Source organism: Chelonoidis abingdonii, chromosome 15 (assembly GCF_003597395.2).
Source record: "Chelonoidis abingdonii isolate Lonesome George chromosome 15, CheloAbing_2.0, whole genome shotgun sequence".
Classification (NCBI taxonomy): Eukaryota; Metazoa; Chordata; order Testudines; family Testudinidae; genus Chelonoidis; species Chelonoidis abingdonii.
Genome location: NC_133783.1, coordinates 25672051 through 25687682, shown reverse-complemented (window position 1 = coordinate 25687682; position 15632 = coordinate 25672051). Strand labels below are relative to the sequence as shown.

General features: G+C 42.4%; 1 protein-coding gene across 1 annotated transcript in view; it reads right to left on the bottom strand.

Annotated features, from left to right (window-relative positions):
- Window positions 1–15632, bottom strand: part of NPFFR1 (neuropeptide FF receptor 1) — a 32303-nt gene that overhangs the window by 5200 nt on the left and 11471 nt on the right. The window contains exon 3 of the mRNA XM_032783297.2: window positions 284–383. Within this exon, the coding sequence (XP_032639188.1) occupies window positions 284–383 (100 nt within the window). The remainder of the gene's footprint in view (window positions 1–283; window positions 384–15632) is intronic.

Genomic DNA, 15632 nt, shown 5'->3' with positions numbered 1-15632 from the left:
TGCTGAAATGCCACCAACAAGCAGAGTCATCCAGAGGCGTCGGCGACGCGGCTTGTCGGCGGCATTTTGGCAGATGCTTGTCTGCCAGCCAGTACGCAGGCGCCATGGCACCCCGGGCACCACCTTGAGGACCCCTGCTCTAGGGGAGGGAAACAGTTACTGTGAAGATGCAGTACCCTGCCACCAGATGGGGCTCCCCAGAGAAACAGAACTGAAATGACCATAAACCTTATTCTATTTTGTGCAGGCAAATGGCTAGAGCGAGAGTACTGCGGACACGTACCTTTCCACTGCAATAGCCACCAGAGTGAAAACTGAAGATGAGACTGACATCCCCTGCACCAATCCACTCATTTTACACATGGCGTTGTCAAATGGCCAACCTGGAATTACATAGATAGCATCATGGGGACAGTTCGTACCATAAACCCGCTATGCAAAATAATCTGCATTTACTTAGGGTTGTGCAGAGCTGCCAAACCTAAGCCTTGTGAAAAGGCTGATAAACTGCCTGTCATAAAACATGACTTTCAAGAATTTGTGGTCTGTCTGATCTAAATTGCACTAAGCTGGCACTTAGCAGTTGAGTAATTTTCTTTTCTAAAAGAAAACAATAAGAGTAAATAAAATTTTCTTCCACACAATGTGGGTGATGCCTGATTCACAAGCCTGAGGATACCCCATTTAACCTTCAGTTTCTACCCTGCATTTTGGTCACAGTCTTTCTGACTGAGGTCTGGACAAAACCCTGTAAACAATCAATGCTGCCACTAAATGCAGCCAGAGAACTGTGGAGTTTTCATAGCTATTAGAAATTTTACAGATGCTCAGCAGATATATTCCAAAGCCTGTAAATGTACCAGTTTTAGCTTGATTTTTGCATACATTCAGCAATTTCCTCTAGCTATACTCATGGTTGTGTGATTACAAATCAGTTTCTGAAGTGATACTAGGCTGGTGGTACATCTGGTTTGTTATCACACTATCATGTCCTTTAGCAATGTAGTGACTTTTTTTAAAAGGTGTGGATCACTGTGGGCCAGCATGGGGGTGAGGATGATACTGAGCCATACTCCAGTCCATGACATTCTGAATAATTACATATTCTTTAAAGTGTACCACATTCTTTCAAGACCTAATGAATAACCAGACATAAATATCATCCCTGGTCATCTCTGTCAGAATTGTATTGAATATTTCTAACACTAATAACCAGATTTCCATTTTTGTACAACATCTGCACAGGCACTCAGCTAATAGTCTAACTCAATATTTATTACAATGTGGTTCTTCTCTGAAACTTGACTTATTGTAGGGCTCTCTTTGTCTCCCTCACTTATTTCCAAGTCAAATGTGCTCAGTGTACAAATAAAAAAATATATTTTTCTAACTGCCAGCCCTGTAAACAGAACATGGGATATAAAAGCCAAGCTGGACTTTTTTGGCTTGTCCTTGATAAGCAATAAAGGTTCTGCAATCGGAACTTAGTTAACAGTTCTGGTGATGATTCACATGATTATCCAGTTCCCTGAACCTGCGGTGAATCTGCAGGGTGCTCAGGAGTAAAAAGGAGAAAAATAAAATTTTAGTTACCAAAGTCAGCAACTATGACTGAATAAATGAAGGGAGCAGATTGACTGAGTAAGAAGGGTGACTTTTTTGCATAGTCCCTTGCCAGAGTATGTTTGCACTTTAAGTACAAAATAACTATATAAATGCAATGTTAAGGTTACATATTTTGACACAAAAAATTAAAGAAATGCAAACATTAAAGGTTTGTTTTTTACTCTGAGAAGTGGCTGTATAAAAATGACATATTATAAAGCACTTTGGGTCCTTTGAGTGTTCAGAGTCAGATCCGCTTACCTTAATGACAAAAATAAATGTGTTGCTTTTTCCTTCTGTTAGCATTGCAGATATAACACAGCTAAGATGGAGTGAACCTGATTCTATTCCATCTTGTGTAACTTCAACAGATTTGTCTGCAAGGCAATAGGGTTGTACAGAGGTAAGTAAGAGTATAATCTGAAGACATTAGAGTTGCATAGGGCCTAATTTGGCCAGCAAGAACCTTAAAGTTATTACACTTGAGATGGAAAGAACCCAGTTTAAATATCAGACCCAGACTGAGTTTTCAGGACTGGCAGATAGAAAAACATCTTTTTACTTGTTAGTTGAGCGCATTTGGTAATCACTGAGACAATAAGGATGGAACCCCACAATGGCATTTTTACAGAATCGCTTTTCAAAGTAGAAAAAACGGTTGCCTACCTTTTGTAACTATTGTCCTTCCAGATGTCTTGCTTAGGTCCAGGGCAGGCCCTAGCCATTTCACTGCCCCAAACATAGCGGTATGCCGCGGGGGGGCGCTCTGCTGCTTGCCGGTCCCACAGCTTCGGTGGACCTACCGCAAGCGTCCCTGCGGAGGGTCCGCTGATCCTGCGGTTCCAGTGGACCTCCCGCAAGCGTGCCTGCGGATGCTCCACTGGAGCTGCGGTGGACCTCCCAGCAACGGGCAGAGCACCCTCTGTGGCATGCCGCCCCAACCACGTGCTTGGCGTGCTGGGGCCTGGAGCCGGCCCTGCTTAGGTCCATTCCATTTTAGATGTGCACATTACCACACGCACACTTGTTGGAGATTTCTGCTTTAGCGGTATCCATAGGGCCGGCTGTGGCGCCCCCTGTAGTGGCGCTCCCATGTGGCAGTATATCAGGCACCACCAGCCCTGCGCCCTCTCAGTTTCTTCTTGCTTGTAACTCCGACAGAGGGGTATGAGGGCAAGAAATAGAATGGACATGAGCAACACATCTCGAAGAACAACAGTTACAAAAGGTAGGTAACCGTTTTTATTTTTTTGAGTGATTGCTTATGTCAATTCCATTCTAGGTGAGCTCAGAGTTCACAGCTTAGCTGTTTGCAGTACTGCCCTACCAAAGCCAGCATTGTCCCAGGCCTTCTGGGTCAGCGCATAGTGGAACATAAATTTATGGACAGATGACTCTACAGATGTCCTGAATAGGTACCTGGGCCAGAAAAGCTGCCGAGGAGGCCTGTGCCCTGGTAGAGGGCGTGGTGATGATCGCCAGAGGTGGCACTTTCGCTTGGTCATAGCAGAAGTGAATGCAGGCCGTGATCGAAGAAGAAATTTTTTGAGTGGATACAGGGCAACCTCTCATCCTGTTGGGCACAATGACGAATAATTGTGTTGACTTATGGAACACCCTGGTTCTGTCAATATAGAAGGCCAGAGCCCTCCAGACGTCCAAAGCATGTAGCCTACGCTCCTCCTCTAATTTATGCAGCTTTGGAAAGAAGACCGGTAAGTAAATGAATGAAAGTAAATGAATTAAACTGAGAGATGACTTTGAGAAGAAATGCTGGGCATGATCTGAGCTGGACCTTGTCCTTGTAGAAGACCATGTACGGCGCCTCGAAGATGAGTGCCTGAATCTCGGATACTCAGCAGGCCGACGTCACTGCAACTAGGAACGCAACTTCCACGAAAGAGTGAAGAGGGAGCAAGAAGCCAGAGCATCAAAGGGAGGATCCGTGAGTTGCATCAGCACCAGATTCAAATCCCACGGTGGAACAGGATCCCTGACTTGTGGGTAGAGGCGGTCTAGGCCCTTAAGGAATCTGGCCATGATGTCCTGAGCAAAAACCGACCTGCCCTCGAACGGCAGGTGGAAGACCAAGATGGCCACTAGATGGACCTTGATGGATGAAAGGGACAAGCTCTGGAGCTTGAGATTCAGGAGTTAGTCCAGAATAAGTTGCAGAGAAGCCCATTTGGGATGGACACCTTTGTCCCAGCAGGTGAACCGTTTCCACTTTGCCAAGTAAGTCGCGCTGGTGGAGGGCTTCCTACTTCCCAACAGGATGCGCTGAACCTCAGTCAATATCTAGCACCTAGTGATCTGAGGTGACATGGGACCAGGCCGACTGAAAGGGCGGAAGTGATTGAGAAAAGGGAGGGTTGGATCCAGTACATTGGCTGGGGCGCCATCCTCGAGCGCACCCTCAAAGTGACTGTTTCTGGCCTCCCCAACTTCTGGGAGAGTCAGATTGAGCAGCCAGACAGGAAGAGGACGAGTAGCATCTCTTAGTCCCTTCGTCCTTGTCCTTCCTCCTGTAAGGGCCAGACCTTGGGATCCCCCCAGGACTTAGACTGTTTCGGAGGAAGCGAAGGGCAGAACGGCTTCCTAGACTGCTGCGGGGTGTGCAGACCCAGGGAACGGAGGGTAGTTTGGGAATCCTTGAGCCCATGAAGTCTAGAGTCAGTTAGCTCAGAAAAGAGCCCCAAACCCTCAAATGACAGGTCCTGTATCATGGTCTGCATCTCCTGAGACAGCCCAGAAGCCTGCAACCAGGAGCTGTGTCACATGGCTATTGCCAACATGACCACCCTGGTAGGTGAGTCTGTCGCATCCCAACACAAACTGTTGGGCACGATCCTGTGGGAGGGCCATGAACTTATTAAGGGAGTCCCATAGGTTAAAGTTATAATGTCTCAGCAAGGCCTGGTGGTTGGAGACCCTTAATTGCAGGCTGGCCATCCAATACACTTTTCTCACAAATAAGTCTAGTCTCTTGGCCTCTTTATTTTTGGGCATTCCGCTGGGGTGGCCCTGTCTGTCCCTTTCTTTCCCTGCAGACACAACTAGTGATGCTGCAGTGGGATGAGTATACAGATACTCAAAGGGACATAGTATTTCTCTTCTGCTTTCTTGGATATGGGTGGAATAGATGAGAGGGTTTGCCACACAGACTTGGCTATTTTGAACACCCCTGGGTGGACGGGCAATGTGATTTTTGCTGGTGTGGTGGCCGAGATGACACTGAAGAGGTCATCTGCCTCTTCATCAACCTCTTCGATTTGCAAGCCAGATTCTCCACCACCCGTTTAAGGAGGGCCTTTAAAAGGTCTTTGCTCTTTAAAATCGTCCAGAGGACTGCTGGTGTGGAAGGGTCTGGCCATTGCCTCGTCTGAGGACGATGACGATTGAGTGGCCTAGGGGATGGTGTCACCCCCTTTTTGTCAGAGGAGGACTCCCTTGGCACTAGAGTATGGGGCGTGGGTTCCACCTCCGCCATGGTGCAGTGCAGCACCCGTGACACCTTGGCTGGCTTGTTCGATGCAGCCAGGGAGGGCTGGGAGAACTGGACCAGCATCATGGATTCCAGTACTGCCACGTCATGGGCAATAAGAAGGAACTGAGAGGGTGCAGGGCTGGCGGCGCATGATATACTGCCACATGGGAGCGCCACTCCAAGGGGGAGCCACAGCCGGCCCTAGATACTGCTAAGGCAGAAATCTCCGACAACTGTGCATATGGGTGCACTCACACCTAAAATGGAATTGACATGAGCAATCACTCGAAGAAGAACCATACTTTAAGGTTCTCATACTAACATTAACTGATCCACGTTGAAGAAACACAATCATACTATGATCTTGACTTAATGGAATTACATTTGTTTACACCAGCATGGAATTTGGCCTTATATATATATTTAACAGTCTAAACTGTAATCAAAATGTTTTATATGTTGAACATATAATAAGATAATATTCCTATAAGAATCTTAGCTTTGGCATTCCCTGTTATCTTCACCTTGCACTAGCACATCTGTTTTCATTTCACTTTCTGTGGCAACGAGTTGGTTCAGTTTCCAATCTGATGCTCGCTCCCTGCATAAACAAGATCTGGGATTGCTGTAGTACTGAGGTAGTCCCCTCAGGCCCAGGGAAAAGGTAGTATCTTGCATCTTTTCTGCAGGAACCCCACTGCCTAATTTTAGAAAAGGTGTCACTATTGGGATCTATAAGGAATACTGTCCAGTTGCCCAAGAGTGGCAAACCCAATATTCAAGGTGGAATGATATAGAGTGAGAGAAATAGAGAAACCTTTAAGGGCCCTCCTCAAGGAAGTGAAGGAGTCCCATGGGAGAAACCCGAGAAGACTGCTCGTTATTCTTGTGATGAATGTGACCTATTATCAATGTTGGATACTTCAGTGTCCTTTCTACATATTACCAACAGCTTTGACACCTAATGGCACCCCAGTTTGCATGGCTGCAGTACAGAAGACAAGTCCTGGGCATGCATTATTTCCAGTCTGTAGAAAGGTAAGAGAATTGGCAACCAATTCAGCTTTGACTGCACTCCAAATCTCTAAAACTTCACGGTCAATTTCAAAGCATATATTGTTTGGTGTTTAATAATTTACTAGAAATTGTTCCAGAAGTCAGGCTGGAAAGAATGAAATGAGAAGCTACCCTCAAAACTTTCATGAACAGAAGAAAAAGTGTTAATTTCCATCTTCAACATAGCACCAATGCAGATCAGTGCTTCTGTGGGATAGCTTGTGGAAAGAGTTGGGGAGGAACAAGATTGTACAATGTATGCTAAGGCAATCTTGTTTCACTGTTTGCTGCATTTCAGGACCAGAAAGCTAGTTCTGTATTACAATGCAAGCCCTATCCCAACATCCCTATGTGAGGTTATTGCTTACCTAAGCATTTCTGACATGCTACTAAACAACTTGTTGCCATAATTATATACTCTGCTGGGAGTTATATTGATTAATTCACCTGCCATTTGTGGAAAAACATTTCATGCATTTCCATTTACCGTCTGCAGTCTGTCATAGGTAGGCTGTACATTCTAGCCTTTCTGTAGCACATATCCTCTTAATTGTTGGGTTGGATTGAAGCAATCAAATTACTTGTTAAGCAGTTATAATCTATTTTCATTTCATATGGGGTAGTGACCCTTCTGCAGTGTATCTGGAAATAGAGGAGCATTATTATTGAACTATGTGTGGTGAGATGTGGGAAGTATTTGATGCAGAGAAGCAGTAAGAAACAATAACCTGTTATATTGTACTCCATTTACATGTGTTGCACCATGTGTAGGCTTTAACGAATCCTACTAATGACCATGAATAATGTGATTGCTCTGTTCCATTCACACTGTGAAAAATAAGCCAGCCCATGATAATTTAGGCTGAGAGAGGGGAGAGAAGTTTTAGCCTAATATTTATCTAAAATGTCACACACTGCAAATGAAGCCTTACAAAGATAATACTTCTACAATAATGTGAAAAAAAGAGGTTTATGTAGACACGAGACCAAATTCAGTGAAGTTACACCAGGGATGAATTTGGGCCATGCTCTTTATTGTCCACAATTTATAAGAAAACAAGAAAAAATGTCCTGATCTTTAAAAAAAATCTCATTCTTTGTTGAGTCACCCTGTGTGACACTGCTTCCCATATTTTTCATAGTACTATTATGATATGATTGTGTCATAGTCATAATGTATTTGATGCCAGGTAGATCATGTGAGGTATCATTGGAAAGTTATGATTTACTGAATATGATTATTCTATTTGTACGGAAGTATCATTTTTGCATCTAAAGTTAGGAATATTGAATACATCTGTACTATAAAAGTGTTTGCACTTGGGGAATGTTCACCAGACAGAATGCAATCAGTCTGGCTAGCTAGCTGGGGACAAGTCAATGGACCATTAGGGAGAACAATAGGTCTTTGAAGATGCTAAATCTCCCACCTTCCTGAGAAGCTTTCCTGGGATGCTATAAATCACCTCTGATTCATGGCTGCTTTGACACTGCAGGGTTATGTGTTCAAGTCACCTGGTACTGGACTCCATGATAGACCACCAGTATTTTTCCACTGAGGGGTGGGAGGGAATCACACTGAAAGACAATATGGAAATCCTATTTAAGACAGGAGAGTGAGTTACTCAGGGCTTGTCTACACTGCCAAGTGTTTATGAAAGCCCCCCCTCCCCAGAAAGACAAAAGTTCTGCCATGGTAAGTGGCAGTGTAAATGGCTCGCTGTCAGCAGGAGCACTCTCCTGTTGACAACATGAACCTTGCTCATAGGGGGTGGAAGTATTTTCTTGGCAAAAGTGCCAACAAACAGTGTTTACACTGCCCGACTTTTAGCAACACAGCCATGTCGACACAGTCATGTTGCTAAAAGCTGTGTAGTGTAGACAAAGCCTAAGAAACAAAGACAAAGTGGGGGAGAAGGATTCAGCCCAGGCTGGGAAGGAGTCTGGCCTGTGAAAGAACTACCTGGAGTTTTAGGCTGCAAGCCAGGGTGGATAAAAATCAGTGGTTTAAAAAAAAAAAATCAGGATTTTTTGATAAAATGCTTTTTGAGGAAAAAAGCTATCTAAAGATAGTTTTAATTAAGATACATAATATCTCAAAGATATCTCATCATGGAATAGGGATTATAAATTCTAATTCTATAGTATGAGACAATATATTCATGTAATGTTTAAGAAAAGTTTTGTAAATGAATTCCAATAGTCCATGGAGTAGGGACCCAATCTTATGGGGTTCCAGGGGCTTCTGTATAGACTATTTAGATTAATATTTCTATCTACTGTGACAAAGTTCCTCCTCCACCTTGGTGGGTCCTGCTCTTATTGGTGGATTTGTTCACCTCAGTGATCTTCCCTTCTTGTGGAACCCACAGTCTGAGTCAGCTCCTCTGTTTGATCAGGAGTTGGGAGGATAGAGAGCAAAAAGTGAGAAATAACAGACCTCAACCCAATTGTCCCTCTGCAAATTTGTGTACACAGAGTCAATCCCTTACTCTCTCTAAAAGTGCAAAGTTTCAAAAAAGTTCAATGAATAGAAGATTGTTGGGGCGGAATAGATCTGGACAAGGAGAAGAAGTCTGAGATAAATGTGAGAAGGGAGGGACAGGCAAGAAACAAAAGTGAAACTGTTTGAGCAGCAATATTCCAGAAGTCTTGAGGTCTTTCTGAGTGTAGCCTTCATTGATTTGAGATCTACCATACCATTCTCTCACTAGAAGGGAAAACATAATGGCAGCAGGCCAGCCCTAAAAGAGACCCAGTTTGGGAATATTTTAATGAAGTTCCTCTACCTGTGGGTAAGAAGGCATGTGTGCAAAATGCAAAACAGTGCAACAAAGAAATGCAAGGCCTGGGTACCCGGGTGGGGAATGAAAAACATCATGAGAAGTGTTCCTTCTCAGAAGGAAGCTGCATTGAAGAGATGAAAGAACATGTCTCAAACATGCAGGATCTTCAGGTTGGGTAAACTTTTTTTATTTCATACTTCTTTCTTAAGGACTGCGCTGTCTTCTCCTTGGACAATTCTTGAATTCTCATGTTTGAGCAAAAATATAGTTGTTACTCTATAGGTACTATCATTTTAGATGCAGTTGTGATAAAAATAAATAGCTGAAAATAGGCAGATCTTCCCTTTTACAATTTCACCTTTAAAGTAGTACTGAGTGTCAGTGAATGCAATGAGTAATACTAAATGAGCAGTATGGTAATAATAATTAAATAAATAACTGCATTTACTTATTTTGTTTAGGAGAATCCATCCTCAACATACAGGATTCTGAAGACTATCACCTTCAAGAGCACCATCATTTTCTATAGTTTCAGAGTTATCTGCCAATGATAGTGTTTCAGTCACATCATGTATGTCACATAGCCACAGTATATCACATGTAGCAAAAAGAAAAAAAAAAAAAATCTCCATCATCCAGAAACAACCATAGATAAGTTTGTGATAAGAACCAGCAGATTACAAAAAGAGGTAATTGATGAAAAAATTGCCCAGTTTGTTTATGCAACAAACTCTCCTTTCCATATGATTGAGAACCCACACTTCATTAACATGGTTCAGTCATTAAGACCAGGATACAGTCCACCCAACAGAGCAGATGTTGCAGGCAAATTGCTGGATAAAGTGTATGAAAGAGAAATTGAGCAGTGTGCAAAAGGTCTAGAGGGCAAAATTGTTAACCTGAGTCTTGATGGGTGGAGCAATGTCCACAATGATCCTGTTGTATGTGCTTGTGTGACAACAGAAGAAGGGAAGTATCTTCCTTACAGAAACAAATTGATACATCAGGAAATGCACACACAGCAGAATACTACACAAAGAAGTAGCAGTAAAAGCTATAACAAACTGTGAAAAAAATTCAAATGTCTAATAGTACACAGCTTTGTCACAGACAATGCTGCAAATGTATCCAAGATGAGAAGAATTATTTAGAAGAGAAGTTCAAGCTAACTAATAACATATGGTTGCAGTGCTCATTTGATGCACCTCCTAGCCAAAGACTTCAGTGTCCAGAAATAAAGGCTAAATGTTGATTGAAATTGCAAAAATACTTCCATAACAACCACTTTGCAGCAGCTGCTCTGAAAAAAGTGGGCGGAACCAAGCTAACTCTCCCACAAGACGTGCGATGGAACTCAGTAGTGAACTGTTTTGAGTACTATATCAAGAACTGCCTAATCTGATGACAGTTTGTGAACAAAACTGTGAAAAAACAGATGCATGTCACAGCCAAAGTTTCTCAACATTGGGCTTAAGAGAAATGTTGAACACATGCTGAGTACCCTGAAGCCTATTTCTGTAGCCTTGAACAAAATGCACCGGAAATAGCTGTTTTATTGCTGACGCTGTTGAAATTTGGGAAGGAATGAGTGAAAAGAGGAATATGCAAGTGAAACAGAATTAAATTACAGAGCTTTAAAATAACAAACGAATGACAAGCACTTATCTCCCAGCTCATTTTCTTGCAAATATTCTCAATATTACCAAGTAAACCTTAACTGTTGAAGAAGAGGAATTGGCTACAGGGTTCACAAGCCATTTCCCCAATCATCCCAGAATTACCAGCCTTATGCACCTTTTTAATTTTTTAATTTTTTTTTTTTACATACTGGTGGCAGTCCAGGTCTTCAATCGGCACTGGGTTCCGGAGCAAGTTTTGAAGTTCAACACTCACCGCTTAAAGTGTCTTGAAGAAACCACTTGCCGGGTATTCAAATGGCCCGCAGTTCCTAAAAGCCCAGCCCTGGCTGGCTTATGACATGGACGTCCAGCAATCATCCCTCCATAATGCCAACTATAATAAACTTCAGAGCTAAGGGGAATCATTCAAGAAATGTTTGCCATTTAAAGAAAAGAAACATGCTTGGGGGAGGGGAGGGAATCATCGATATGAAATATGCAACTTCAGCTATGAGAAATAGCATGGCTGAAGTCGACAAGTCGAGCATCTTAGATTGACTTAGAATCACTTACTTCACTTCTGTTTCAGCAGTGCGGGATCGATGGCCGCCGCTCCCCCGTCGACTTTGCTTCAACTCTCTGCCGAGCTGGAGTTCAGCATAAAGTCGACAGAGCAGCGATTGGGGATCTCGATTTATCGCATCTACAGACTACATAACACTAAGAAATCGATACCCACGATAGATCAATCGCTACCCAAATCCGGCGGGTTTTTAGAAACCCAAAGTATTCACACCAGTTAACTGGTGGAAAGTCCTTAAGCTCTTGATTCAGAGACAGTTGAAGTGATAATCTCACTTTTAACAGCAGAGCTTCTTCTGCCGGTGTAGAAAAATAATTCCTTTTGACTAATTCAATTCAAATTGAGAAATTGTTTGGGACCTGAAAAAAGCAGGAAAGCTTGTTTTTTCTTTTCCAGATTATGAACGAACAGGAAAATTGAAGGTGAAAGACAACTGAGTTAGCTGCAGAAGCCAATATTTTAAGTTTCTCATATTGACCTGCCTGAATACAGTCGATTTAAATTTTTGTTTTTTTTAATATTTCATTTAAACTATTTTAGTTAAAAACAATTTTAACAAAAACAAACCTGATTTTAAAAAAACTTGAATGTTTAACTAAATTCATATGCTTTTTTTGTTAAATATTATATGTTTGCTGTTGAAGAAAAAATCCAGAATACATAACGTTGTTGTTTTAGTTAAATAAAACAATTTAAATGTCTGTCTGGTGATGTTCTCCTCCTAATACAGCATGGCAAGAAAATCCTCCAAATATTAATGATTAACCTGTTGAATTGGAGATAGTTCACCTCCCAATGACATCATAAATATCTGCTTCAGTTACCTTTGGTAAATGAAATAACCAAACAATCCTTCATTTTCTGATACAGTTGTAAAACTAATCTGAAAAGTTTTCAAAATAAATCACTTTAAAAATGTATAGTATGTACCTTCTAAAAATGAAACTACATCTATTGAGTTGTGAAGAATATGTATTAAGGTTATAACAACCAACAAGAATGCACTTTTATGTAGAAATCCATGATTAAATTAAGTCTTCCTGACTAGTGATTTAAATAATGATTTAAATCAATTTGATCCAAATCAAATCCACCTCGCTGCAAGCAAGAGCAGCTTGCCTTCAAGAACCTCTGAAATCTCCCTAGAACAAGATTGAGGGTGAGAAATTACCACTTGTAACCAGTTTCTTTAGTATCTTAAGCTTATATTGCATTTTTGTTTTATTTGGTGGGTAATCTGCTTTGATCTGTTTGCTATATCTTATAATCACTTAAAACCTATCTTTTGTAGTTAATAAACTTGTTTTTGTTTTCTCTAAAACCAGCTGGTGGTGGTGGAATTCATAACTGGGGGTGGGGGCAAAAAGCTGTGCAGATCTTCTTCCACGTTGAGGGAGAGGGCAAATTTCAATGATCTTACACTGTACACATCTCTGTGCAGCACAAGGCAATACAATTTCGGGTTTACACTCCAGAGGAGGTGTGCACTTTAGTGCTGGGCAATTCCTTAGCTGAGCTTTCCCATGCAGAACTGACCTCAGCATCTGTGAAATTGCAGCAGGGTTCATCCCTACCTGTGTGTATGCTGGTAAATTGCAGTCTGAAGCTGAGGGACAGTTTGGATGGCTTATCTCACCAGTACAGTATAAAGGGAACCTGGGCTGGTGGGACAGGTGGGCTCAGTGGTACCCCAGTTTCAGGTGGCACCCCAGAGTGGGAGGTGTAGCCCGTCACACCCTGATCTACAATTCATCTTTCAGTATCCATAGGGACATCTAAACTGATAAACAAAATCAAGTAATCCTAAAACCCAATAATCCCTATCTCCCTTCCATCTCTAAATTCATTAACTGTGCAGTGTACAATTGCTGTCTGGAGTTCCTCTCCTCCAATTCTATCCTAGGTCTTCTCCAATCCAACTTCTATCCCTTTGCACTCCACTGAAACTGTTCTTGACAAAGTCTCTAATGATCTCTTCCTAAACAAGTCTTAGAAACATCCTCATCCTCCTTGACCTGTTACCTGCCTTTGATACAGTTAAGCATGCTCTTTTTCTTGGAATCTTGTCCTCCCTTGGTATCCATGACTCTGTCCTCTCCTGGTTCTCTTCCTAATCATTCCTTCAGCGTATCCATTGAGGAATTCGCCTCACCTTCAGCTTTCTGTGGGGGTTCCAGAGGGCTCTGTCCTTGGCCCCTTTTTCTTCTCCCTCTTCATCTTGTCCCTGGATAATTGCACCCACAAACAATAATTCAACTAATAGCTCTATGCTGATGACTCACAGATCAATCTTTCTACTCCGGTCCTGTCTCTGTCCAAACTAAAATCTGAGCCTGCCTCTCTGATATCTCCTTGTGGATGTTTAGCCATCAGCTCAAGCTCAATATGGCTAAAACATAGCTCTTAAGCTCCTCTGCCCCGCAAGCTCTCCCTGCTGCTTCCTTTCTCATTCACAACCATCCATCCTCTCTCTCACTCATGCCCCTAGGATGGGCATCATCTTTGACTTGGACATCTCTCTAGGTTCTCACATCACAGCTATGTCAAAATTTTTCTTGATTCTATCTGCATAACATCTCTAAGACACAATCTTTCCAATCCATCCACACAGATAAAACTGTCATCCAGGATCTCATAGTTTTGCATCTAAATTACTGCAACAGCCTTTTCTCTAGGCTTGACAAGTGCAATTGTGCACCTCTCATACCCATTCAGAATGCTGCTGCAAAGATCATTTTCTTAGCTTGTCAACTTGATAATGTCATGTCTCTCTTTGCATCCCTCTACTTGGCTCCCCCTCTCCATCACATCAAACATAAGCTGCTTGTCTTCACTTTTCAAGCCCTTCACAATCTATTCCTATCTCTCTTTGCTACTGAGAGGTAAACTCCTGCCTCTGATTGGCCAGCGATGCCAGTGTTCATTGCCCACTAGTTACATTTTCAAAGAAGCACTTTGTGCTTTCCCTCATGCTGCCCTTAACTCTTGAGAGGAGCTCCCCTTCAACCTCCACAAAGCTACGTCATTATCTCTCCTTTGGTATGCTGCCTACAAAAAACTTGACAGGTGTAGGCCCCAGGTACCACTGCCTATGATGCTGACCAATACTGTCTCATGGTTTCCTTATACTCCCCTGTCCATCTGTTCTCTCTTGTCTTACATTTAGATGTAAGCTCTTCGGGGAAGGAACTGTCTTTTTTCGATGTTTGTAGAGTGCCTAGCACAATGGGGTCCATGACTGGGGCTCCTAGGTATTACGGTAATACAAAGAATAAAGAAGAAAACTCAATATCCAGTACAGTGTGACCCAGAAGAGATAGGGGAAATTGTAATGTCCTTTCCCCACCGAGAGAGCTGCCCAGCATTATTAAAAAGCTCAGATGAGTGCATCAGCTTCTTCTCTGTTTTAAATCTGGCTCTCACGCATTGAACTGCAGCCACCATCTTTGTGTCTGACATTCTAAAACTAGACAGGGTTCTCTTCGGAGTCTGGTCAGAAGGATCACAGGCTGTTGAGTAATGCTGTAGCTTCCTTCCTTTCCATAAACTATCCACTATGGCTTACTGCACCACGGTGTTGTCTGTTATATAGTGCAAACTACCTCTTCAGTAAATGAATAACCACTATATAAGTATTACAGGGTTTATATCCTTGTGTTCTGAATCCATTAGAGGGTGATGTTATCTAATACAGTTGACAATGTTTGGCATTGCGTCCAAGAGGGGGCAGTGGTCCATGTACACACTAGCCATGACATTAAAGACTACGGCCAGGTCTACACTACGAGATTAAATCGATTTTAGATACGCAATTTCAGCTACGAGAATAGCGTAGCTGAAATCGAATATCTAAAATCAATTTACTCACCCGTCTTCACCGCGCGGGATCGATCCACGCGGCTCGCTGTGTCGAATCCGGAAGTCCGGTCGTCTAGCTGGAGTTCCGGAATCGATCTAAGCACGCTCTGGGATCGAGATATCGCGTCCAGACCAGACGCGATATTTCGATCCCCGAGCAATCGATTTTAACGCGCCGATCCGGCGCGTAGTCTAGACGTGGCCTCAGAGTCTCTATTTGCTTATAGGGTTACAAACTGGGAATTGGGCCCAGGTTTCCCACCTGACAGTTCACAGAACTAATTACTAAGCCACAAGGGAGATAAGTGTTTATATTTAGTATTAGATTTTCTATTGAACTTTTTTTTTTAACTGTGGTTTCAAACTAGAATTGCAGCAGGGTATTAAATGTGCTTATGTTAATTATTAAATTGTAGTGTCTAGCACACCTGGTAGTTGAACTATTTCACTGCAAGTTTTCTCTCTTATTAACATTCAGCCAGTCAGTCAATAGGGAGGTGGAGAGGATGGTAGAACAAGCTGAGATACACAATATACCATATGACATAGAGGAAATTATATAGTGTACAGGACATCAGGAAAAAACTACTTGATACCTTTCCCCAGACACAAAGATTCCAATATTTAGGTACAGGTAT